Source organism: Delphinapterus leucas, chromosome 6 (assembly GCF_059928025.1).
Source record: "Delphinapterus leucas isolate spDelLeu-1000000601 "Yukka" chromosome 6, BTC_Dleu_Yukka2, whole genome shotgun sequence".
NCBI lineage: Eukaryota > Metazoa > Chordata > Mammalia > Artiodactyla > Monodontidae > Delphinapterus > Delphinapterus leucas.
Window position 1 is genome coordinate 87,971,406 of NC_143134.1, and position 27,105 is coordinate 87,998,510.

Here is a 27,105-nt window from a genome sequence, read left to right on the forward strand (position 1 = left end):
CTGTTGTGGTCTCTCCCGTTGCGGAGCACAGGCTCCGGACGCGCAGGCTCAGCAGCCATGGCTCACGGGCCTAGCCGCTCCGCGGTATGTGGGATCTTTCCGGACCGGGTCACGAACCCGTGTCCCCTGCATCGGCAGGCGGACTCTCAACCACTGCGCCACCAGAGAAGCCCCCGGAAATATTTTTAATAGTGGGTCTCGGTGGTAGGATTGTGGGTAAATTTTGTTTTTTCTTTATACTTTTTTGTACTTTCTAAATTTTCTCCAAATGCATTTATTTTATGATAATTTAAAAACTAATAAATATTTATTTTAAAAAATGATCCCAGGCCTGACAATATCTATATTGGCAGGTCATTGTAGATTTACTTTTTTAGTTTGGATTTGAGATTTAATTGAATGATGGTTGGTTGTTGAGGTTGACACAGTTTTTAGTTCAACAGTACTAGTGATTCCTTCATTGAGAGTTCTAAGTAGCTCTTAAAGTTGTGTCTCTTCTGTTAGTAATATCCCTAAGGTCTCTCCTAATAAATTACTGTGGCTGAAATAAGTTTTGAGGCCTGTTTTTTCATTTGTAATGTGACCTTTAAGCAAGCTTGAAATTTTGATTGAGATACAGCCCATCATTGATGTTTCAAAGAGATTTCTCCGATTGTCTATGAAAGGTTTGCGTCACTGCTTTTGTTACAATATTGCCTATTAATAGTGCCGTGTCAGATCATAAACCAAAATTTCCTGAGTATGAATCAGTCTTTTAAATTAGTAAAATAAGGCATAACTCAACATACTGTTTTAAATTTTTCTTAAAGAATGCATCGGTTCAGAACAGTTGGATGTTAGTCACATGCATGAATAACAGTGACCAAACATTCAGAAGCATTGTCAGTAATACAGTTTGCCTACCTTGTTATGATATCTTATTTGACCACCACTAACTTCAAAAGGATTTCTTTCACAAACATGCCCAGAAGAGACATGTTTATATAAAATGTCTTGCCCTTTTTTCCTTTTCAACTCTTAGTGTTATATTTCCTGGTGATCCATCGTGCTGATATTACTGATCCTTAGGAAGCATGAGGTGTTAGTGCTTCCCACTACTCTTAATCCATCAGGCCTGACATGCTGTATCCCTAGTCTGCACTACACTCAAATATTCCTCTTAGGTCATATTATTCTTGGTCTCCATCTAAAACCGTCCACTGCCATGCTATGACTTGTCTTATTTTTAATATTCTACCTGTTTGAGGAGGCAGAGAAATAGGCCATTCTATATGTATACCAGATATTCCTCACCTGAAAGATTAGATTACTGCCTGCTCTACAGATGATGGTGTAATTCCCCTGCTAGAATCAACCAAATACAAAACTCTGGGCAGGTACAGCCAATGCTGCTATTAGTTCCATTTCTCTACCTACCTCAAACAAGACTAGATTTACGCTTGTGGGGTATTCTAGTTGCCGCTCGATGAGGAACAGGACTTGTTTTCCTAGTCAGGTGATGGTGAACTCTAGCAGAACATGAAAATTTTTTTAAATTAATTTATTTGTTTTTTATTTTTGGCTGTGTTGGGTCTTCGTTGCTGCGCATGAGTTTTATCTAGTTGAGGCAAGCAGGGGCTACTCTTCGTTGTGATGTGCAGGCTTCTTATTATCTTGGTTTCTCTTGTTGCAGAGCACGGGCTCTAGAGTACAGGCTCAGTAGTTGTGGTGCGTGGGCTTAGTTGCTCCACGGCATGTGGGATCTTCCCAGACCGGGGCTCGAACCCGTGTCCCCTGCATTGGCAGGCGGATTCTTAACCACTGCGCCACCAGGGAAGCCCAGAACATGAAATTTTGTCCACCTCTTTCTGGTGGGTCCATGCCACAAGGAGTGGACCCAGTTGACAAATACTCACTGTGTCAAGGCATGATCATGTACAGCAAACTATGTGACTATCTGTCACTCTAGCACTTTACCAACTTTACCAACTTTACCAACTTTACCAGTTTGAGAGGACTTGACACTTCTGACCATCAGACCTAACTATCTTGCACAGCTCCAGATAAAAAGGAAGCTTGGCTGGTACCAGATCCTGTGGTCTGTTCTTTAGCAATTTGTTTTCTGTATTACTTATTTTCCAGATGACAGTAGCCACCATGCTGATAGCCCCTGCCTATCAAGAGATCCATCTGTTAGAGAACTTAGTGACCTCACAGTCACAACTAGTATTAGCTTTCAAGAGCATGTAGTAGGTAAATCTTTCTTGAAGGAATAAAGAATCCCTTACCATAACTTTTGAAGGGACAGAACCCAGCCTATCCTCTATATCCTTTTGCAGTGTCATGTTGCTGTTCCATGGCAGGCCCCTTCAAGACATTAGCACAAACGGTATAGATCAGGGGTCCCCAACCCCTGGGCCACGGACCAGTTAGGAACTGGGCTGCACAGCAGGAGGTGAGCAGCGAGCAAGCAAGCGAAGCTTCACCTGTATTTATAGCCACTCCCCATCGCTCACATTACTGCCTGAGCTCCGCCTCCTGTCAGATCAGTGGCAGCATTAGAATCTAATAGGAGCTCAAACCCTGCTGTGAACTGCACATTGAGGGATCTAGGTTGCCTGCTCCCTATGAGAATCTAATGCCTGATGATCTGAGGTGGAGCTGAGGCAGTGATGTTAGTGCTGGGGAGTGGCTGCAAATACAGATTATCATTAGCAGACAGGTTTGACTGCACAGAGACCATAATAAATCAATTGCTTGCAGACTCATATCAAAACCCTATCAGTGAGTGGCAAGTGAAAACAAGCTCAGGACTCCCACTGATTCTGCATTTTGGTCAGTTGTATAATTACTTCATTATATATTACAATGTAATAATAACAGAAATAAAGTGCACAATAAATGTAATGTGCTTGAATCATCCCAAAACCATCATCCCCCCACCGGTCTGTGGAAAAATTGTCTTCCACGAAACTGGTCCCTGGTGCCAAAAAGGTTGGGGACCACTGGTATAGATGATCTTATTTGCAAAGCAGAAATAGAGGCACAGAGAGAACAAACGTATGGATAAACAAATGTATGGATACCAAGGGGGGTGGGTAGGATGAATTGGGAGATTGGGATCGACATATATACACTACTGATACTATGTATAAAATAAATAACTAATGAGAACCTACCTATAGCTCAGGGAACTCTACTCAATGCTCTGTGATGACCTAAATGGGAAGGAAACCCAAAAAAGAGGGGGGATATATGTATACCTATAGCTGATCACTTTGCTGTACAGTAGAAACTAAAACATTATAAAGCAACTATACTCGAATAAAAATAAATTAAAAAAAAGACATTAGCATGGTCTGCTAGAACTTCTTTTTTTAATTATTAAAACTTTTATTTTATTTATTGAATTATAATTAATGTACAATATTATATTAGTTTCAGGTGTATAACATAGTGATTCGGTATTTTTTGTTTGTTTGTTTGTTTGTTTTTTTGCGGTACGTGGGCCTCTCACTATTGTGGCCTCTCCCGTTGTGGAGCACAGGCTCCGGACGCGCAGGCTCAGCGGCCATGGCTCACGGGCCCAGCCGCTCCGCGACATGTGGGATCTTCCCAGACCAGGTCACGAACCCGTGTCCCCTGCATCGGCAGGCGGACTCTCAACCACTGCGCCACCAGGGAAGCCCGATTCAGTATTTTTATACATTATGAAATGATGACCACAATAAATCTAGTTACCATATTATATATATACCAATACTATATACAATACTATATATATACTATATATATATAGTATATATACATATACAATATATACTATATATATATTGTATATATATATGTACTATATATATATATATATATATAGTATATGTATATATACTATATACAATATACCAATACTATATTCCCTATGCTGTGTGTTACATCCCTGTGACTTACTTATCTTATAGCTGGAATTTTGTACCTCTCAATCCCCTTCACCTATTTCATCTATCTCCCTACCCTCTTCCCCTCTGGCAACAACCAGATTGTTGTCTGTATCTATGAGTCTGTTTTTGTTTTGCTTGTTCATTTGTTTTGTTTTTTAGATTCCACATATAAGTGAAATCATATGGTATTTGTTTTTCTTTGTCTGACTTACTTCACTTAGCATCATGCCCTCCAGGTCCACCTGCATTTCTGCAAATGGCTAGATTTCATTCTTTTTAACGGCTGAGTAATGTTCCATTGTGTGCATGTATGTGTGTAAATATATACACACCATATATATGTGTATACACACATATACCCCCCCGCATCTTCTTTCACCATTTGTCAATGGACACTTAGGTTGCTTCCATATTTTGGCAATTGTAAATAATGCTGCCCTAAACATGGTGAATTAGTGGTTTTGTTTTCTTTGGATAAATACCCAGAAGTGGAGTTGTTAGATATTTGGTAGTTCTATTTTTAGATTTTTGGGGAACATTTGTAGTTCTATTTTTAGATTTTTTTGGGAACTGTTTTCCATGGTGACTGCACCAATTTACATTCCCACGAACAGTGCATGATGGTTCTCTTTTCTCCACATTCTCACCAACACTTGTTTCTTATATTTTTGATAGTAGCCATTATGACAGGTGTGAGATGGTATCTCCCTGTGGTTTTGATTTGCATTTTCCTGATGATTAGTGATGTTGAGCATCTTTTCATGTGCCTGTTGGCCATCTGTATGTCTTCTCTGGAAAAATGTCTGCCCATTTTTAAATCAAGTTGTTTGTTTTTCTGATATTGAGTTGTTAGGATTTCTATTAACTTTCTAAACAATGCCCTGCACTGAAATTGGGGTATAGGTGCCCAAGATAGTCCTGGGAGACCGGAGAAATTATTAAACTCAATCCTGTACCTCAGTCTCCTCTGGGACACTGCCACCCTGCATTTAAATACAAATTTATCCACTCCTCAAAACCATAATATAATACTTATGCTATTCATAAGTTCAAGGCTTTATAAGTGGGCTGTTTAGTCCCTATACCAGCTGACCTTTAGCTCTATCCATTGCAGTGTTACCTCATAAAAGAAATGTTTTAACTCTATAACTTTCACAGTCGTTTTTGTCATAATGTGAATTTCAGTATATATCATGGATTTTGAGGGTTCTGTTTATTGCCCTCTAGGTTAAAATTCTGCTTTCTCAAGTCAGCTGTGATTAAAAGTTGCAGAATATATTGGTTTCCTTGTTAGTTATGAATTCTTGGTAGCCACTTTACATGGTATTGGGAAGAGCAGCACGGAGAGATTTTTTTTCAGATCTCCCAACCAGTTATCTTTTTCTGCATCACTTATTTCTAGGAAGTGGGTGAACTGGGGTTAAAACTTCCGTTTGACTCTAAGGTCCATGTTCTTGCCACTGTACAACCACTTGATGGCAAAAATCTCATGGGACCTATTGGGTTAGCCAAAAAGTTCATTTGGTGTTTTTCCGTAAGATGGCTCTAGTAGTGTTTAGCTGTCTTTAACTTCTTTCAAAACAATTTTGTTAGATCGTATTGTGACAGCTGTCATATCAGCGTGCATTTTTAAAAAAACATCAAAATTGGTGAATTTTTGTGTAGCCATTTTAATATTGAAGATGGAAGAAAACATTTTCAGCATGTTATGCTTTATTATTTCAAGAAAGGTAAAAACACAACTGAAATGCAAAAAAAAAAAAAAGATTTGTGCAGTGTATGGAGAAGGTGCTGTGACTGATCAAACCTGCCAAAAGTGGTTTGCGAAGTTTCATGATTGAGATTTCTCTCTGGACAATGCTCCATAGTCAGGTAGACCAGTTGAAGTTGATAGCAATCAAATCGAGACATTAATTGACAACAATCAGTGTTATGCCACGTGGGTGATAGTGGACACACTCAAAATATCCAAATCAAGCGTTGAAAATCATTTGCACCGGCTTGATTATGTTAATCGCTTGGATATTTGGGTTCTACGTAAGTTAAGCGAAAAAAACCTTCCTGACCGTATTTCCGCATGCAAATCTCTACTTAAATGTAATGAAAACGTTCCATTTTTAAAACAAATTGTGATGGTTGATAAAAAGTGGATACTGTACAATAATATGGAACAGAAGAGATTGTGGGGCAAGAGAAATGAACCACCACCAACCACACCAAAGGCTGGTCTTCATCCAAAGAAGGTGATGTTGTATATATGGTGGGATTGGAAGGGAGTCTTCTATTATGAGCTCCTCCCAGAAAACCAAACAATTAATTCCAGCAGGTACTGCTCCCAATTAGACCAACTGAAAGCAGCACTTGACAAAAAGTGTCCAGAACTAGTCAACAGAAAACACATAATCTTCCATCAGGACGATGCAAGACCACATGGTTCTTTGATGATCAGGCAAAAACTGTTACAGCTTGGCTGGGAATTTCTGATTCATCCACCATATTCACCAGACATTGCACCTTTGGATTTCCATTTACTTCAGTCTTTACAAAATTCTCTTAATGGAAAAAATTTCAATTCCCTGGAAGATTGTAAAAGGCACCTAGAACAGTTCTTTGCTCAAAAAGATAAAAAGTTTTGGGAAGATGGAATTATAAGGTTGCCTGAAAAATGGCAGAAGGTAGTGGAATAAAAGGGTGAATATGTTGTTCAATAAAGTTCTTTGTGAAAATGAAAACTTTATCTTTTATTTTTACTTATAAACCAAAGGAGTTTTTGGCCAACCCAATATTTTGCTGTTCAGAAACACATTGGCTACTGCCTTTTTATTTTTTAAATTAATTAATTAATTAATTAAAATTTATTTTTTGTCTGTGTTGGGTCTTTGTTGCTCTGCGTGGTCTTTCTCTAGTTGTGGCATGCAGGGGCTACTTTTCCTTGAGGTGTGCAGGCTTCTCATTGCGGTGGCTTCTCTTTTTTTTTAATTAAAAAAATTTTTTTTTACATCTTTATTGGAGTATAATTGCTTCACAATGGTGTGTTAGTTTCTGCTTTATAACAAAGTGAATCAGCTGTACATATACATATATCCCCATATCCCTTCTCTCTTGCGTCTCCCTCCCTCCCACCTTCCCTATCCCACCCCTCTAGGTGGTCACAAAGCACTGAGCTGATCTCCCTGTGCTATGCAGCTGCTTCCCACTAGCTGTCGGTTTTACATTTGGTAGTGTATATATGTACCTGCCACGGTGGCTTCTCTTGTTGCAGAGTGCGGGCTCTAGGTGCGCGGGCTTCAGCAGCTGTGGCTTGCGGGCTCTAGAGTGCAGGCTCAGTAGTTGTGGCACATGGGCTTAGTTGCTCCGTGGCATGTGGGATCTTCCTGGACCAGGGATCAAACCCTGTCTCCTGCATTGTCAAGCGGATTCTTAACCACTGCGCCACCAGGGAAGTCCCTGCCTTTTTATTTTAAAATTAATTCATTCATTGAATAGATAATATGTATACTGGTACCAAAAATTTTAATGTTAAAAGGAATACAGAAAAAGGTGTCCCTCCCATTCCCGTACCCAGCTGTTTGGACCCTCCCCTCACAGTCGTCATTAGCAGTTTCTTATGAGTCATTTGAGAGGTTTTACACTTGTCTAAACATACATATATACATGAGAGATATCTTTTGATTATTCTTTCCATCCTTTGAATTGGTCTTGCGTACCATTTACTACAATAAAATTTTCATACCTGACTATATTTGAGATTTGAATACTTCTTGATCAGTGACCCTTTTGGATTCTTACTATGTTTTAAGAATTTATTGAAACCATGGGGAAGTAGATGGCTTACCTTCTGCGTTGCTTTCCAGGGCAAAAGTCTGTTTCCCTGAAATCCTGGCCTTGAATACAATAGGAATATTTCCTCTGTCCTCATTCACCCTCCTAGAATGACTTTCACACATTTGTTACTGGGTTAAGAACTTCCTGCAGTTTATTTTCACAGAATGTGTTAGTTTCCTCACTGAGTTTGAATTCTTGGTAGTCACTTTGCATGGTGTTGTGAAGAATTTTTTTCCCGCATACTAAATCAGTGCCTTTTATTTTAAACTTAAAAAAAGAGAAACACATTTTCACTACAAAAATCTTAAAATGATTCATAAATGTATAATAGAGAAAATGAATAATTTCTCTGTAATACCCCCTGTCCAATCTACTATAACTACTTTTCACAGTTTAGTGTGTAATCTTCCAACATTTTAATTTTTTAAAAATTAAAATTTTAATTATGCATTATTTGAATATGTGAAAGAATACATGTAATATATATAAGTTTTGGAGCATAATAATGGAACTACTACCCATGAGCCCATCACCCATTATTTTCTAATAGAGTTTAGTAATGTACTCTAAACTTTCTTAGACTTTCCATTGCTCCCCAAGTGACAGGATTTTTTTTCTCCACAAGCCCGATGAATTGCAGGAGGTAGGGACATGGTCTTTTGTTTCTTTTGGAATCTGCACAGCTATTAGTCTCACTCTCTGATGTGTTAGATACCAGGGAATGAAGCCTGGTTTTTTGTGTCTGAGAGACTTCATCCTACCTGGCTTTTAGGGAAAAATAATTTGACCTATCAGGGGAAGAAAAAGGAAAACAGTTATTATTGAAAAAGAGTGTAATTTGTAGTATTTGCTGGATGATAGCATTCGTTTTTTGGAGAGTTGGAAATTTATTTTCTCCAGAGCTTGTAGATTCCTAGGATCCTTCTGTATTTAAGGCTGCTACACTCATATTCTGGTAACTGAGATGTGAGGTCGACAATAGCTAAAGCTTTGTCAGCTATATTGTAAGGTAATTTATAAGCATGAGAGTGCTCATGTTTATCCTTAGTAGAAATGAAGACTTTTTAGCAGATGCCAGACAGAAAGGGAATTGTCATATTTTCCTTAATTTCTCTTGTGAAGCTTTGAGACTCCAGACAAGCTTTACAGAAAAGAAGTCCAAAGCTCCTAAGTACAAGTTTATCCATCACATCTTTTTGTTTCTTCCTTCCTAAAGGTTTCTCTATTTTCTTGGAGTATTCTTGTTCTTACTGAGTAGATACATAGACCAGAGGGTATATTTGTGGGGTCCAAGGAAGAATTAATGGGAGCGTGCAAAAAATCGGGAGACCTGGCTCATAAACTAGACGCAGGTGAGAAGAGGACAAATACACAAATGTAGCACCTTGAGTGTTATTTAACTAATGACCTTCAGCGGGTGCATAGTAATAACCTGGAAAGAGAGAGTATAGTGCTGAGGTGGCACGGAATAAGCAAATAGTAAAGAATGGCATAAGTGTGTTCAAAAAGGCTTTCCAAGGAGATGAGTTTAGAGATGACTTTTAAGGAGCTAATTGAGATGTACTGATTGAAAGGAAAGCTTGTTCGTAGTAGGATAAATGAAAAGTATGGGGAAAGGATTTAAAAAATGCCAAATTATATGCTGAGCGTATTGGCTTGGAGGGAGTAGAGTGATGTCAAAGTTGTACTTGCTAATCTGCAGAAGGAACTGAGTCCCTCTGCTGTACACAGTTTTCTTCAAAGAGTGAAGATATTCGCAGCTGGCCCAGTTTGGCAGATTCACTCTTTTGGGAGCCTTTTCTTTTATTTCAGATACCTAGTGTTCTTGTCACATAGCATCCCCTCTCCTTTTAAATCTGCTGTAGGATTGAGAGTTTTGTGCCACTTAAACTTTTTGTGGCTATGACTAAAGACCTATTTCTGTGAACAGTGGAAGCAGAAGAGCAAGCCTTATGTCACTGATTACTTTCACTTATTTATCAAGGACTACATGCCCTGAAGGAAAGTAGGATTGCATGGCCAGCGGGCCTCTATCCTGCAGGTTCTCCCACCTCATCACTTTCCTCTTTACCCCTTCTCATTTCTCAGATCCCAGAAGACAGAGGCCTAGCGCATATTCATTCTTCGCCATTTTTCTTCCACTATTTACCACTTTTATCTGAGTCTCCTATTCTGGCTCTTGTTAAAGCATCCTAATCATTCTGGTGTTCCCTAGAGAACTGATTCTTGATTACCTCAAACCTAGGGCTAATTCCTCCTGTCCCACTTTATTATTTTTTTTTCCAAAGAACCACATGCATAAGGTTCATTTTTATATCAAAAGATACAGTGCATGCTATGAGGCACAGTTTTTTTTCACTGCCCTATCCTTTAGCCATTCAGTTTCTGCCCGGAAGCAACCACTATTGCCATTTACTGTATATATACGTAAGTATATACATATACTTACCACCCTCACAAATGGTAGTATGCTTTGCACCGTGTTACACGCCTTGCTTTTTTTCACTTAACAATGTATGATATATACTACATGTAGGGATCCAGTCCCTATTAACATGGACATTTTAGAAATCAAGATGAAATTTATTCACATAATATTAACCATTTTAAAGTGTATAATTCAGTGACATTTAGTACATTCTCAACGCTGTGGGGCTCTCACCTCTATGTGAATCCAAAACGTTTTCATCACCCCTAAAGGAGCCCTGTGGGCTTTAAGCAGTCACCCCTTGTTCCTGCTTAATGCCATGTCCTGGGCAATCACTAATCTACTTTCTGTCTCTATGGATTTACCTATTCTGGATATTTTATGTAAATGGAATCATAAGTACGTGACCTTTTGTGACTGGCTTCTTCAGTTAGCATGTTTTTAAGATTCTTCCAAATTGTAGCACATATCAGTTCTTTATTCCTTTAATGACTGAATATTCCATTGTATGGATATACCACCTTTTGTTTTTCCATTCATAGTGGATGGACATTTGTTTTTTACCCCAACTTTTGGATATTGTGAATAGTGCTGCTGTGAATAATTATGTGCAAGTATTTGTTTGAATGCCTGTTTTCAATTCTATTGGGTATATACTTAGGATTGGAATTGCTATTAACAGACATTTAAGTTGCTTCCAATGTATGCTGGTACAGTGCTTGCAGTTGATCTCATTTCACATATATGATTTCATACATGTATACATATTGGATGAATAGCTAGTAGTGAGATTACTGGGTCAAAGCATTTTACATTTAACAATGCATTTAACATTTTGGAAGATACTACAAAATTGTCCTCTCTAGAAGCTGTACTATTTTCACCCCCACTAGCAAAGTATGAGAGTGCTTTCTCCTCCTTGGCCTTTAGTTATAACCAGCCTTCCTACTAATCTTGTTGCAGAGAGCCACAAGCAACTGTTCCTGTGCCGTGATTCACTCGGAATCTTCTTCCTCCTTGCCTGCTTAGCCTGTCTTTTCTTCCTCTACCGTCTTGGGCCTTTTATTTCCTGACTTCCTATTTTGTCTCTTGATAACTGGGCCCTCCTCTTTGTTTGGTGTCCTGTTCAAATTTCCTTCTCTGGTTTATCAACTTGTGTTTCTGCTTATATGTTAACATTTTGGACAGTTCCTTTCAGTTTGTTTTCAGTAGTAATACCTTGGAAATAGAGAGGGAAGTGTTAAGGAGGCAAAGAAGCAAATGGTTAAGAATGGCATGTAGTTTGTTCAGGAAGGCTTTCCAGAGAGATGAGTTTAGAAATGACTTTTGAAGAAGCTAATCAGAATGTACTGGTTGAAAAGAAAGATATTCATAGTAGGATAAATGAAAAGTATGAAAGGAGAATTCAAAAGGTAATCCACTCCACTCTCTCACTCCTGGCCAAGGAACCTCTTCCTGGCTGGAACTACTCTTTCCTGGGTAGTGGGAGTAAAGTAGTAATCCATATCTTCTGGTATGTTTCGTCCAGGACTCGGACTCTCAGACAGGAAAATATACTAGTTACGGCCTCCTTAGAGTGTAGGGAGTCTTATTTTAGTAGTAGGGCAGTGCAGTGGGTCTAGGACTTCTGTCAGTAAGAGTGGGTGATGAGTTATACATTGTACATGTGGTATTGGTGGGAGCAGTTGATACTGATGCTAATTATAGGTGCTGGCAAACTAACAAAGAAAAGAGAGACTATAACAATATGGTTTGGCTGTTAAAAATAATGTTAATTGTAGTCTTCTGACTCACTTATTTATTTACTTCTATCCTGCCATCTTCCAGAAAGAATTTGATGTGGCTAATTGCAGTCATTACATCAACTCATTATCATTTCTGTTCAATTACTATGTTACACAATTATGCATGTTAAAAATGTCAGGTTAATGTATCAAAGTTTTATTTGATTACAACATTTAAGTACCTAATCTGGGCATAGTGTGTGTTGTGTGTATATATATAGACAGTTAGATATATGAGTGACTGTTATTCCCATAAAAGCATGGTCATCTTATGGCTTCTTATTATAGATTTTATTGGTACAAAGTGGTAAGAAATGAATTTGATAAAATATGATTGACAGAATTATGATAGACATGAACAATTGATAGACTTGTTCATTACACAAACAGTTATTGGACACCTCTTCCTCATGCCAAGAATCATGCTAGGCACTGGGGGTATAGAGATTAAAAGTCCTTGATCTTAAGGAGCTCAAGTCCAGAGAGGAAGAAACATGTAGCTAGTACCATGTGATAAGTAAATGGTAGAGGAGTATAGAGGAAGAAAACTTAATCCAAATTTGGGATGGTTAGGAATAGCTTCCTAGAGAAAATGATATCTAAATTGAAAAAAAAAGTTTAAAATCAAAGTCCGTATGTTTCATTATGGTTCACTCTTTGTGTTATACATTCTATGGGGTTTTTCTCTTTTCTTCTTCCAGTTTTATTAAGATATAATTGACATACAGCACTGTATAAGTTTAAGGTGTACAGTGTAATGATTTGACTTACATACATCCTGAAATGATTATCACAATAAGTTTCGTGAATGTCCATCATTTTGTATAAATACAAAATAAAAGAAAAAAATTTTTGTGACGAGAACTTAGGATTTACTCTTAACAGCTTTCATATATAACATACAGTGGTGTTAATTATATTTATCATGTTGTGCATTACATCCCTACATATTTTATGGATTTTGATGAATACATAATGACACATATCCACCCCAATAGTATCATATAGAATAGTTTCATTAACCTAGAATTCTCCTGTGCTCTACCTATCCATTCTCCCCTCCCTGCAAAACTCCAAAATAAACTGAGCTTTAAAAGATGAGTCGGAGTCAGTCAAGGAAAGGAGAAAAGAGTTCATGGTACTAGGACACTAAGATGAAAAAGCATAACTTAAGTATGTTAAATTCTGGATGGCTTGAAGGCAGGAGATAAGAGTGGGGGAAGGGTTAGAGATGAGGCTAGAGAGGCACAGAGTGCTCATGTCAGGAAGGGTTTGAGTGCCATAGCAAGCTGTTTGTATTTTATCTTGAAGACAATGGGGAACCTTTGAAGGCTTTATGCAGGAGAATGAAGCAACCAGATGGTGGTGGTTGTAGTGATGCGAACAGTTTGCTTGATGCATTAAAAAAATCTAATTGTAGAATGAATATATATAAATATTTATATATAAATATATAAACCTCATAAAACAAATGTTTATTTTAATGAGTTAATATAAGGCAAAAAATAGACCTTTGCCAGGCACCCCAGAAAGCCCTCCACATGCCTTTTCCCAATCAGTCTCCTCCTCTGTAAAAATAACTACTATTCCGACTTTATGATAATAACTTCCTCGATTTTGTAAATGTGCAAATGGATCCCCCCTCCCATATTATATATTCTTTTAGTACCTCTATGTATTTACCTTTCCTACATCACTTACTCGGTATGTATGATTATTTGATTAATATTTATTTTCTTTTCTAGACCATAAATTTCATGAGTAGGGAAAATGCTTATCTGTGTATCCCCAGTAACTTTGCTCAGTAAAATTAGTTGAATTAATGCATTTCTGTTAAGTGGAATTACTGAGTTAAGGAATATGCACATTTAAAATTTTGTTAGATATTGCCAAATTATACACTAGAAAGATTGTACCTGTTTATATTCCTGGTGTTGATACTCCTTTTCTCACATCCAGCCATACTGCCCTTTCACCCTCCCCTCCCCGTGTCCCTGTATCGCTGAGTCCTTTTCTTCTACAGAGAATTTTGGGCACATTCCAGCTTTTGTTTTAGGTGCTTAGGATATATCAGGAAGCAAAAAGACAAAGATCCTGGGTGGCAGGAGGTAGACAATAAACATAATAATTATACAGGATGTTAGAGAGTGGACCAATAAAAGAGTAGATGGTGAAAAGCAATTGGGAATGCTAGAACTGAAATTGAATTATAATTTTAAATAAGGTGGTTAGTATACAAGCTACAGTGAGATGACCTTTGAGTAAAGACTTGGAGGAAGTGAGGGAAGTAACAAGTTGGCTGAAAAAGGGTAGCAAGAGGTCTGCTGGGGGTGCTGTAATACTGTTTCTTGATCTGCGTGCTGGTTACTTGAGTGTGTTCACATATTCATTGAGCAGTACGCTTATCATTTGTGTACTTTTCTGCATTTTATACCTCAGTAGAGCTTTCATATTAAAAATGAATGGACGTTGAACATCTCAAAATGCCTTAATAGTACCTACCTAGTTATTCATGGGTATTTTCCTTTGACTTACAAACAGCGATGAATGCATTAATCAATTTCTATTAATAAATCATTTTGCCTTCCTTTAATTTACTTGATTATGGTAAAAGTATTTTTTAAAGTATTCTTTTGATGTAATGCTATGTTTGATTTGCTTCTATTTTATTTTGGATTTTTGTATCTATATTCACAAGGAAGTTTGGTCAATAGTTTCTTTTTGTTATTCCCCTATGTCAGGTTTGAAGTACTTTTCTTAATTATAGGTTCTTTACTGTTTTCCATGGAAAGAAATCTACTGTCTCGAAAAAGGAAGGGAATAATTTCTAATGTTTGACTTTATTGTCCTTTGTGAGCTACCTGGTAATTACTACAATTTAGTAATTGATAGGTGAGTCCTGTCACTGCTATTCTAGACAGATGGCTGTTCACTTCAAGTCTAGGGCTGAAATCTCCTGTCATTTCATTGTCATAGAAAAATTGACCATCACTGGACTATTAATTGGTGATGTAATAGTTGTTTGGGGGTGTTTTGTTTGATACTTATGGACCTTATTTTTTTAATGTGACTATTTCTGATTTCTTACATTTTCCACTAGAAACAGGATGAAATAGGCAGAAGCCTGTGTTGCTGTAGCCTAGTCAACACGGATAAGTGCAGAACCTTTGCCTTACTGGAAAGAGGATTCATTTTTAATTGGATCCTGGACCTGCTAGAATTGTTTCATTTCCCTGTATGATCGCAGTGAGCTGGTCTCCAAGCTCAGTAGGATAGCTCATCCGGCTGTCCCCTCCTTCCATCAGCGCAGGAGCACTGTGCTTCTGTTTGAGAGACTGGCTTTTTTCATATAGCAAATCCTGTAGCTGTGTTTTTCAAAATGTAATTCAAGAATGATTTGGCATTAGTTGCTTATTGAAAAGGCAGATACAACAACAACAAATGTAGATGCCCAAGCCACTCCAGGCATTTTGAATTAGAATCTATGGGAGTATGGTTTAGGAATCTACATTTTAAACAAGAGGCTCAAGTAATTCTTCTTAAAATTTAAAGACACTGCTTTCTAAGATTAAGAAGAACCTGCTTTTATTCAGTTGTTAACTTCTTCAAGTATAGGATTTCTGTGCCGAGCATTGGAAGGACCATAAAGGGAGTATAAGATTGGATCTTCCACTCAGGGAACTTACAACCTAGGCTAGGGATGGGATGCATAGGACTAAGGCAAGCAATAAAATGAATCAAATTCTAAGGCAGGTGTTTTTAAAAAATCAACTTTGTTGAGATATAATATACATGCAAAAGATTCACCCATTTGAAGTGTACATTTTGGTTGGTTTTGATAGATGTATATACCAGTGAAACTACCACCATGATCAAAATACAGAACATTTCCATTACCTCTAAACATTTCCTTATGCTCTTTGCATTCATCCTTCTCCCAACCCCTGGCTTCAGGCAACCACTGATAGGCTTTCTATCACTATAGATTAAATTTTGTTTCCTAGAGTTTTATATAAAATAGAAACATACACCATGCAGTCCTTTGTGTCTAGCTTCCTTCACTCAGCAGAAGGATTTGAGATTCTTCCATTTTGTTGAATGTATCAGTAATTTGTGTCTTTTTATTGAGTAGTGTTCTATTATATGGGTATACCACGTTTTGTTTATCCATTCACTTGTTGATAGGCATTTGGGTTTTTTCCAGTTATTATAATTAATATGAACATTCACATGATCATGTGTTTTCACTTCTCTTGGTTAAATACCTAGGAGTGGAACGGCTGGATCATATGGGTTGGTGTATGTTTAGCTTTTAAGAAAGAGACGGATGGTTCTTATTTTGATTGTTAATAGAGACACTGTACTAGAGTCGTTGCTCATTGTTTAAGGAGAGTTGTTTAAGTGGAACTTATGAATGAATTCCAGTTATATAAGGGAGGATAGGGAATATTTATTGAGTAATTACCATTTGTCTAGAACATGGTAATTAAATGCTGTGATTTTTCAATGCTTATGCAAATCTGAGAGGTAAGTGGTATTACTCTTCACTCTTTATAGATGACGAAGAGAAGTGTAGAGAAGTTAACCAGCCTAAGGTTACACAACTAGTAAGAGATGGCTTTGAATTTAGGTTTATTTGGTTCCAAAGCTCAAACCATTTCCATTACACCAAGAAGGAATAGAAGTGAAGGATATTCCAGCTTCAGAAGTTGGGGGACAGATAGGAGAAATTGGGCTTATTCATCTCTCCACCTCCTGAGTATGGCAAGCATAGGAACTATGACAACCTGTTTGTCATAACAAAAACTTTGTTTTGCGGTACTGGTTAACAGTGAGGTTTGGTATTTATTTGATATCAAATTATAGAGGGGTTTGAAAGCCAGGGAGATAAATATACACCTTTATAAAGAGTTGTAAGTTGTTAAAAGGGTAATGATGTGATTAGAGGCTGGATTTAGGAAAATTCGTCTTGTTGCAGTCTGCTAAGTAGATTGAATGGGACAGAGATTAGAAGGTCTTAAGTCCAATCAAAAATCTGTAATAATTCAGGCATGAGGTAATAAGTTCTTTGATAAGGAGAGTAAAACCTATGAGGAAGGGACAGTAGGAAGGAGACTTAAATAGACTTAATTACTAAGCTTGTTGACAGATTGGACACGGGAGATAAAGTAGAGAGGAATTTTCGGAATAGTTTTGAAGTATCCAGAGTTCCTAGGTTTTGGACTTGTCGTATACTTGGTATGCTAATATATCTGAAGAGAGCTGATAACACTGTAAATAAAATGTCATTGCCAGTAGAGGCTCTAGTTTTCTAGACAGCCTTTCTCTTAGCATAAGGTGACACTGAACTAGAGGGTAATTGGTTATTCATTTGTTAAGTATGTGAGCTTGAAGAGGTTTGAAGCTCCAGGGAGGTAGGAAACATTAGCCTGTTCATTAAAATTTCCAGTTTGACACTCATTTGATACGTGTGAATGCCCAGTTTGAGAATGTTACTGGTTTTCTAATACGCTCTTAATGTACTTGGAGGTTTTTCTGCAGCTCGTTTGGCCAGTATCTTTTCTCTGATTACTACCTTTTTGATGTCCTGTGATAAGTAATACCCTCCACCTTGCTTACGTTGAACGTTTTACTGCATGAATTGTAGAATGTCTTGATGTCTCCATTTTCCACTGCGTGTGCTTCCATTTGCTTCTGAACAGACTGTGCTCTAGCTTTCATTCGTTAAAATTTGTCTTAAAAATGATGCGTAACTTTTTTGTTTCTAAATTCAGTAGGACTTTCTCAGTTTTATTTTGACTGCTCTGTAGCACTGCTACTTGTTAACCACTCACTCCTTCCTTGAAACCTTGTTTTCCTAACTCCAGGGACCACAATGCCATGGTTTTCTTCCTCTCCAGCTTCTTTGCAGACTCCTTTGTGGACTCTTCCTTTTTTTAAAAGTCAGATTTATTAATGTATAATTTACATATAGTAAAATTCTCCCTTTTAGTGTACAGTCCTATGAATTTTGTCAAACACATACAGTCATGTAACCGTAACCACACTCAAGATATAGAGCAGCTCCATCAACCCTAAAAATTCCCTTAAACCCTTTGTAGTCAACCTCTCCCATTCTTGGCCTGTGACAACCACTAATCTGTTTTCTGTCCCTAAGTTTTGCCTTTTCCAGAAAGTCATATAAGTGGAATTATATAGCATGTAGCTTTGAGTCTGGCTTGTTTCACTTATCATAATGCATTTGGGACTCATCTACATGTGTCACTAGTTTATTCCTTTTTATTCCTGAGTAGTACTCTACTGTATGGATGTACCACGGTTTGTTTACCTATTCATCAGTTGAAGGATACTTCTGTTTCCAATTTTTAGTGAATATGAATTAAGCAACTGTAAACATTTGTATATAGGATTTTGTATGAACATGTTTTTATTTCTTTTGGGTAAATATATAGGAAGGGGATTGCTGGATTGTATGGTGTGTGTATAACTTCATAAGAAATGCCCAGATTATTTTCCAAAGAGGCCTACCACTTTGCATTCTTGCCAGCCACGTATGAGAGTTCTAGATGCTCCATAGCCTCCCCAACACTATATTGTCAGTTCTTTTTTTTGTCTGTCTGCTTTTTAAATGTGGCTGTTCTATAGCTTCCCCCCTTCTCCTATATACAGTCTTTTTCTTATCCTATAGTCTCTACCTCACTGTTTTTATTTAATTTTTATCTATTCAGTTACAAATATTTGTTGAGATTCTGCTTTGTACCAGGCACTGTTTAGGCACTAAGGATATAGCAAGGAACAAAGAAGAAAAATTCCTGTCCTCATGGGAGCTTGTGTTCTGAAAACATCCAAGTCTTCTGCTCCACATCTCTTTTCTCATATATCCAGCTGTCTACCAGACATAGTCATTTGAGATGTCTCATAGTTACCACAAAGCCGATAAATACATCTAACATTAAATTCATCATCACCGCTTTGAACCTTCCCTTCTTTTGTATTTCTTTTAATGAATGATGTCATATCCACCCAGTAGCTCAAGTTAAAACCTGGGCAATATTATCTAGGCTTTATTTTCCTCACTTTCCACATTCAGTTACTTATCAAACCGTATTGACTTTACCTCCAACGTATCTTATGAATGTATCTACTTTTCTCTGCTCCCTCTGCTACTTCCCTAGTTCAAGCCATCATTAGGTCAGTGCAATAGCCTCTTACTAGCCTCCCTGACACATCTTCAGTCTACCTACTGTACCAACTAGTGGCCACACTGTACCACCATTCTCTTTCTAAAATGACAAATCTGATCCTGTCTCTCCCCTGCTTAAAAGCTGTGATAGCTCTGTATTATCCTCCAGGTAATTACAAACTCCTAACATTACTAAATTTCTAAACATACATGTACTTAAGACTCACTTTGATCAGGTTCTTCCATAACCCTGCAGCTTCTCATTCAGATACGCTGGAACTATTTTCAGTTCACTGAATGGGCCTTTGAATGTATAATTTCTTTTCCTGGAACATTTCCGCCCTCCTTTTCTTGGTTCTTATGCCTAGCAAAACGTAACTATCCACAGTAATTGTTCTACTGACTACTGATATGTTTTAGTGCTTTTTTGGGGTGAGGAAGGAAACTTGGCTTAATTAAACTGGTGTTATTTCTCTTACAGTGGTACCAGGCTGAAGTGAGAATAGGGAACTAGTTAGAGAGCATAACTGTTGTTATGTTCATGGTTTAGGGATGGACCCAGTAGATGGGATCAGATTATTCGTTTGATTTATTCATACAAGAGATATTTATTGAACACCTACTATGTACAAGAAACTGCTATGCAGTGCTGTTGGGCGTTCAAGAATGAGGCTGTGTAATGCAAAGAGAGTGCTCTTTGGGCCCAGAGTTTCAGTGAGACGCAGCATTGTCACTTGCCTGAAGCCATCTAGCTTGATAGGTGTATTTTGAAGTTCTATGTGATTATTTTTATTTTTATTTTATTATTTATAATTACCCTCTAATGGTTGCTATGGCAACTGCACTATAGCCTAGGAGAATTTTTATCCTCCACTCCATGGTTAGAAAGTTAAATAAATTATTAAAAATTTAAAAATTGCACACTAAACTAACATGAGAAGAAAGAAACATAGGTGGTAGGATAAAGGTAAGTACATAGGAAGAAAACTCTCCCTGTGTAGTTACACAGCCTGTGACTGATTTGTAATCCCATTTCCCCAGGATTAGGAGTTAACTCAGGTAGTGAAACCAGCCTGTGTTGGCATCATTCAGTGCTTCCAGAATTTTGCGTCTTAGGGCAAACATTTAATTAAGGTAGCTGCACCCTCAGAACTCTGAGCACTTTTTAACCCAGACGTTGTTGATCCTTCAGCTGGCATTACAACTGTTGGAGTGTGCTGATCTTCCTGCTACCTATTTGTTAGGAACCTATAAGGCAAGCAAAAATCTGGCAACATCACAAAACAACAAGAAGTGCAAATTGCTTACTATTTTCTGGGGACTGTGCTAAGTACTTTACATGGATTTTCTCTTGTAATCCTTACAGAAACCAATGAGACTCATATTATTATCATTCTCAAATTACAGATGAGGAAACATCTATAATGACCTTTTCAAGATCTTATAGCTAGTACATGGCAGAGCCAGAAGAACTTAGCTTTGATTTCTGTATCCATATTCTTAACTATGAAGCCACATTATTCCTTGTTCCTTGGGATAAAGGCCCATTTTTAGTGATTTCCTTGTCACATTAGTTGCCTCAAATTCAGTTCGGCTGTGGGATAGGATTTAAATTTAATTAATATTTTTAATTTTTTAATCTTGAAAAATGAGTAGGAATTGTTTTCAGTTTTCTTCTGTCAAAGCTTCTGTGTTTTAATGGATTTTATTTAAAAACTTATAGGCAATTCAGAAAAAAGTGGCTATCTCTGAGCGCCCAAGTCCCCGGAAGCAGTAGTTTTTTGTTATTCTCTATATAGTGAATTGCAGAGAGCAAGAGTACTTTGCTTGGTAGAAGGCATATGCCCTCTACATGTTATGAGAAATAAATGGAATACAAGTAGGGTAGGCTCAAGTAAGGTAAGGTATATAATAATTGGTGGGATGGAAAATGTTCTTTGAATTTGTCCTAAAATTGTCTCTATCGCTCTTCTTCTTTGCTACCACTTGTGGTTTTCTTAGGTCACTGGACCTATTTGGGCTGGGGAGACCAACAGAGTACGTAAGAATTTGAATACCTTATAATTTTCTTGATCATACCCTTTAACATACTCCCTCTGACTATGAAGCTGGATATTCATGCATATAAGCATATATAATTCCATTCCCTCCTCTTCCCCTACTTGAATCTCAGGAGACAGTTACCTGCAGTGGGAAGTTATATCCTTTCAGGCTGGTTTCCTGAAGACTGTGTGTGTGTGTGTGTGTGTGTGTGTGTGTGTGTGTGTGTGTGAGAGAGAGAGAGAGAGAGAGAGAGAGAGAGAGAAATTTCATTTCAAACCAAAGTTTCAGTTATAATCCTCACAGGATCTCCTGATTTTTCTTCCCCAGAGCCAAGTAGTACCGTCAGCTACCTTTTGGAGGAAACTCTCTCCTTTGGTCTCTTAGCTAAGGAGTGCAGTGACTAGAAGGAGAAGGTTCATCCTAGGAGGGGTCATTGGTTTTGTGACGTGAACAAGAGGCTGAGGACGTGGTTTGACTTTCCTTGGAGCAGTCCAGCTAGGCTGAAGCCCAACTTTATTCAACTTTGAGCTTAGAGAGTGGGCATCTAGTTCTTTCCAACAAGATTCACAGCCCTAGGCTGACATTACTGTGTGTTACCTATCTGACAGGGGAGGTGGGTGGGTTGATTGAGTCCCAGTGATTAGATATCCAATAGATACTAAGAGAGGCCAAATTTTGTCCTGTCACTAGAATTTCTCATGGGGTATGTACTTTCTGTCATCTGAATCCTGGGTATTTGCACCAGGAAACTACTCAAAGGCAGCCTAATAGAGCTCAGATAACTTAAGGTTTTCAAATAGAAAAAAGTAAGCCATGAAAAAAGAAAAAAAAGGTTTGAATCCTGTTTCCTTCTCTGAAAATTCTCCCTGTATTCTGGATTTAAAGATGGGGACTTAATCCAGGAGCACCACATACTAGAGAACCTTGTTGTTCAGTATTTCATTCTGTTTTGTTTGAGTGCCTGTTTTCTGCCTGGGGCCCATGTTTGCCCCAGATTAAATTACTTTCCCCATCCTACTCTTCCAGGTTTATTTTCTCTCATTCCCGTCCCTGTCCTTTCATGTACCTGCTAAATGAGCTACAAAATGTTTTGCCAAAGTATATATAGCCTTTCCACCATCAGGCCTTTACTCATGCCATTGCTTTTGTCCAGATTCTAGAAGGTATTCCCCCACCCCCCATCTTCACCTATTGAAAACCCTCCAGTCTTTCAGAGTCATATCTTCCATAATGATTTCCCTGTTCACCCTAACAGGAAATGACCTGACCATCAACTCATACAGCATTTGGTTAGTACTATTCTCATGATAGATACATCCTTGTATTTGTATCCATATTTTCTCTGTCCTATTAGACTGACTCTATATGCTGAGCCTTCTGTGTTGTTTAGCCTTCACTGGTAGGTATTCAATAAATATTTGAATGAGTAAATTTTCCCAGCCTTTTAATTTCAAGGGACTTTTCAAATTTTGCCCTCAAACTAGCTCACAAGTCCACCTTAAGCTGAGTAACCAAACCTATACTCAGTGTCTCTTTCTCAGTGAAGCCAGAAGTTTTCCGTTCTAGGTGAAATACTACTGTGGGGTAGAGTGTAGAGCCAGTAAGAGACTGTCGCTGCTACACTGAAAGTACAATTCTTTCATTCAAGGCTTTTCCTTAATTTGCCTCTTTAGTTTCTAATCAGCTTTGGTGGTGCTAGGAGATTTACTTTATGAGGAAACTAGGGATGGTATAGGGGGAGAAAAGCTGGCTGTTGCCCTTGACCTACCCTTTTTCTGCTCATGTCCTTTGTCTCACCTCACTTCCTTGTATTTCCTTTTTCCTGTCCCCTCCTACTTTTCATACTCTCTTTTCTTCTACTGCTGGCCTCTTCTTTCCACAGGCACTTTGTTTCTTTTTTTAAAAATAAATTTATTTATTTTTGGCTGCGTTGGGTCTTCGTTGCTGCACGTGGGCTTTCTCTAGTTGCAGCAAGCGGGGGCTTCTTCGCTGCAGTGCACAGGCCCCTCATTGTGGTGGCTTCTCTTGTTGTGGAGCACGGGCTCTAGGTGTGCGGGCTTCAGCAGTTGTGGCACACAGGCTCAGTAGTTGTGGCTCGCAGGCTCTAGAGCGCAGGCTCAGTAGTTGTGGTGCACGGGCTTAGTTGCTCCGAGGCATGTGGGATCTTCCCGGACCAGAGCTCAAACCCATGTCCGCTGCATTAGCAGGCGTATTCTCAACCACTGCACCACCAGGGAAGTCCTGACACTTTATTTCTTAGTATTTGCCCTTTATTCCTTCAGTGTGGAAATGTGTCAGCCTTTAGGAATTTTTGGAATATTCCTCCCCTTAGCTTAACAGAATAAAGCAGAGCATTATTAAGGAGTAGTAGGTCAGATGCAGTGAGAAACTAAGGGTCTATCCAGGTAGTTTCTGGCTCTGGATCCTGGGCTCCTACCTCTGGCTGAGCTACCCTCTTCTGGACTCATAAGTAATAGGATTGTCTATCACTGCTGCTTCTTTGGAGACTAAATCTTGGTTCTCTAGATTATAAACTAATAGCATATTCTCCTACCAGAGTTTAAATAGACTTTTGGCTTTGTCTCTTTTGTTGCCTCTGCCCCCTCATCTGTATGCATGAATAATCCAGCGCTGACTTCTTCACACTTACTCCTTCCGTGAGTTCAGAAAGAACTAAGTCTGAATGGCATACTGGTTTTTGTCCCTTGATCCTTTCTAGTCTTCAGAACAGCAAATACATCAAGGTCTAAAATCAGTACCTCCAAAGTCTCTCTTTCCTAATGTGTGATCAGAGTGCTTTGTAATCAGAATACTTTGCACCCCCTATGTTTGATTGGTATTGTTCCTGACCATTTGAAGCTTAGCCTCTTTCTCATACTGATTTTTTTCCCCTGGAGTTCTGATCATTCTCTTCTTTTCTCATCTTCACATGTTGCCTTAAACTCAAGTGGGAAAAGCTTGTAAGATCTTCTTACCCCTACTCCCAGCTGTAACCCCAAGTGCTGTCTGGAACCCACATGTTGTGTGTTCCCTGTCTCTTTTAGTGGGATTATCTACCAAGTTGTCTGATGTAGAAGCCAAGGGGTCATTTCCCTATTACCTTCCGTTTGTCCCCAGGTTGTATTATTTCTGTCTGGATTTTTTTTTTCTAGTTCATTAACTCTTTTCTGTTTCCACTGTGTCAATGTATGTTCTTATCTCCTACTTGTAAAAGCCTAATTTATGGTCATTAGGAGGCTTCCACTGTCCACATTGCTACCAAGATTTTTTTAAAATTCCTAATATGAGGAGTCCATCATCTGCTAAAAGTATCTCCATTTTGGATGGTGAATGTTCCTTTTCCTTATTGTGAGCCTAATAGAAACTTGGCAAGAAAGAACATATGGGACCTTATTAATTATACACATATGGATATGGTATCAGAAATGGCTTCTATATAAAATAAACTACAACACACTATTAGGTTGAACTCCCTTTCCAAGCACAGTATTGCATATTTTTACTTTTGCTTGGAGCAGGATTTGTAACTGTGGTCATTTTAGCTAACATCAAGAAAAAACTGTAGCTAGTCAGGTGCTGGCCTGAAAAGCAGAAATAATTCTATGAAATTGTAGTCACTGCTGTTGGATAAACTAGGCTGCATTGTCCGTAAGACCCCATTGACAGTGCACGTTTTCCTCTTCTTCAGCCCAGGCTTGGGATGGGAATTCTGAGCCCAGGGTGTGGGTGCTCGACAGAAATTATTAGAAAAACCCAATGTTGCAGCAAGACAGTAAGACTGCTGCTGTCCTCAGCTGCATCTAGAACTTTTAACTTGACTTCTAAGTCTTGGCTTTGACCTTCCTGATTTCTTGGACCAGCTTCCGATGGTGGACCTGCTTATTTGATTCAACCATGTGTTTTTAGAGTCTGAAAACACCATGCTAACTTTAAACAAAAATTTCTCTTTTCTAAGAGATGGAAAAACTGTTTCTCCCCCTTTTGCCCCGTTTTGATAATAGTACAGGGGCAGAATCTATTTAAGACATTTAAAAGCAGATTTTTACAAGGGTTATGATAGCCTAGAGAAGCAGAATTCCAGAGAATTCTGCATTGGGAAAAGGCAACTTGGAACTCCTCTAAGAATCAGCACTAAAATTAAACCAAATGTCTTATCTCATTCGATAAGGAGAGAGCCTTGTGGATATTGAGACAGTTTTTTGCATGACTTGAGGTCACTGGGCTCATGTGCAGCTCAGCTTGCTCTTGTTCTCAAGATCCAAGCTTGTGGCTACATCAGTTAGAAGCAGAAAAAAATTCTGAAGAACTAAGTAAAGCTGGGGTGCTTTGACTGACTGTGCTTATTCCACAGCTTTTGAAGATCCTGATAGTGCCGTTGATGACCGAGATAGTGACTATCGCAGTGAGGCCAGCAATAGCATCCCACCTCTTTACCATACGACTTCCCAGCCCAATGCTTCTGTGCACCAATTCCCTGTGCCTGCGCGATTGCCACAGCAGCTGCTGCTTCAGGGCAGTTCCCGGGACTCTTGCAATGACTCTGTGCAAAGTTATGACCTCGATTATCCAGAGCGGCGGGCCCTCAGGTGGGTATTGGGAACAAAGCACTTTCTCTTCCTAGTATGCAGGTCCTAGGATGCAACTGACATCAGGGATTTGGGTACCTTAACCTGAGGTGACAGAGGAAATATAGCAGTATGGTGGATCAACCTGCAGCCATTTTATGTAGATTCTGTCTTATTTTTTCCTCTTCCATATGTTCACATTTATGCATATCCATCAGTAAGAATTTTCTTTATGATCATCAGGTGAGGGTAGACCCACTTGGGGTGGATGGCTGAAAAAAACCTGCTCACCTCTCTGCCCAGCCAGTGATTTTGATACACCTTTCACCAAGATTAAAAAAAGAAATTCACAGATGTTACATGCTTGGATAATTCTTCCTACCTAAATATTTCCCTGGGAACTTCAGAAGAAAACCAATATGATCTCACTATAGCAGATTCAGTACTTTTGCTGGACTTAAGAAAAAAACATTTTTATTAATTTCTTAAATACATAAAACATTTACATGTAAAAATATATTAAGGTGTGCTACGTACTATACAGCAAGGAATTTCCCACCCACACCTGTTGTCCCCTCTACTGCATCACCTTCCTGTCTCCTAGTTCTCTTACCACCCTTGTTTCTTATTACCCTTCCGTAGACCATCATCATATATTTATGAGTATAAAAGCAAATACATACATATATGCTCCCTACTCTTCACCCAACTTTAAAAAAAATCAGACTTAAAATTTAGAGAAACGGTACAGTGAACACACATATTCGTGTTGCCTAGATTTGCCAGTTGTATTAACATTCTGTTACATTTACTTTATCTCATTCTCTCTAATATATGTTTATATACACACACATTTTCTTTTTTTGGCTGCATTACGTAGCTTGTGGGATCTTAGTTCCCCAACCAGGGCTTGAACCTGGGCCCTCAGCAGTGAAAGCACAGAGTCCTAACCACTGGACCTCCAGGGAAGTCCCACACATACATTATTTTTTTCTGAACCATTTGAAAGTAAGTTGCAGATACCATGTTACTTTACCAGGAGGTACTTCTGCATGTAACTCCTAAGAAAGAGGACTTTCTCTTACATAACCTTAATATTATGATCACACTCAAGAAATTTGACAATACAATGATATTATTTAACATATAGACCATATTTAAATTTTTCCAGTTGTCCCAATAATGTTCTTTATATATATTTTTTCCTTTTTGATGCAGGATCCAATTAAGGATTATGGTACATTACATGTAATTTCCCTGTTTCTGTAGTCTCCTATAACCTAACAAAATTCCAATACTTTTTTTTTTTTCTTTTTGTCTTTTGAGGCACTAACATTTTTTGAAGAGTCCCAACCAGTTT

The 27,105-nt window shown here is 38.3% G+C and overlaps 1 protein-coding gene across 15 annotated transcripts in view; it reads left to right on the top strand.

The window, feature by feature from the left end:
* UNC13B (unc-13 homolog B) overlaps nucleotides 1–27,105 on the top strand; it is a 217,056-nt gene that overhangs the window by 84,335 nt on the left and 105,616 nt on the right. For 11 of the 15 annotated variants that reach the window (XR_016393585.1, XM_089913349.1, XM_089913356.1 and 8 more), the window contains exons 8-9: nucleotides 21,139–21,174; nucleotides 25,532–25,766. The exons of 2 other annotated variants lie outside the window; for them this stretch is intronic. Coding sequence is in view for 12 of the 13 variants with exons in the window: in XM_089913349.1 (XP_089769475.1) it covers nucleotides 21,139–21,174; nucleotides 25,532–25,766 (271 nt within the window). In the remaining variant the exon portion in view is untranslated. The remainder of the gene's footprint in view (nucleotides 1–21,138; nucleotides 21,175–25,531; nucleotides 25,767–27,105) is intronic. 2 more of the 15 variants (XM_089913362.1, XM_022600084.3) reach the window with 1 other exon arrangement.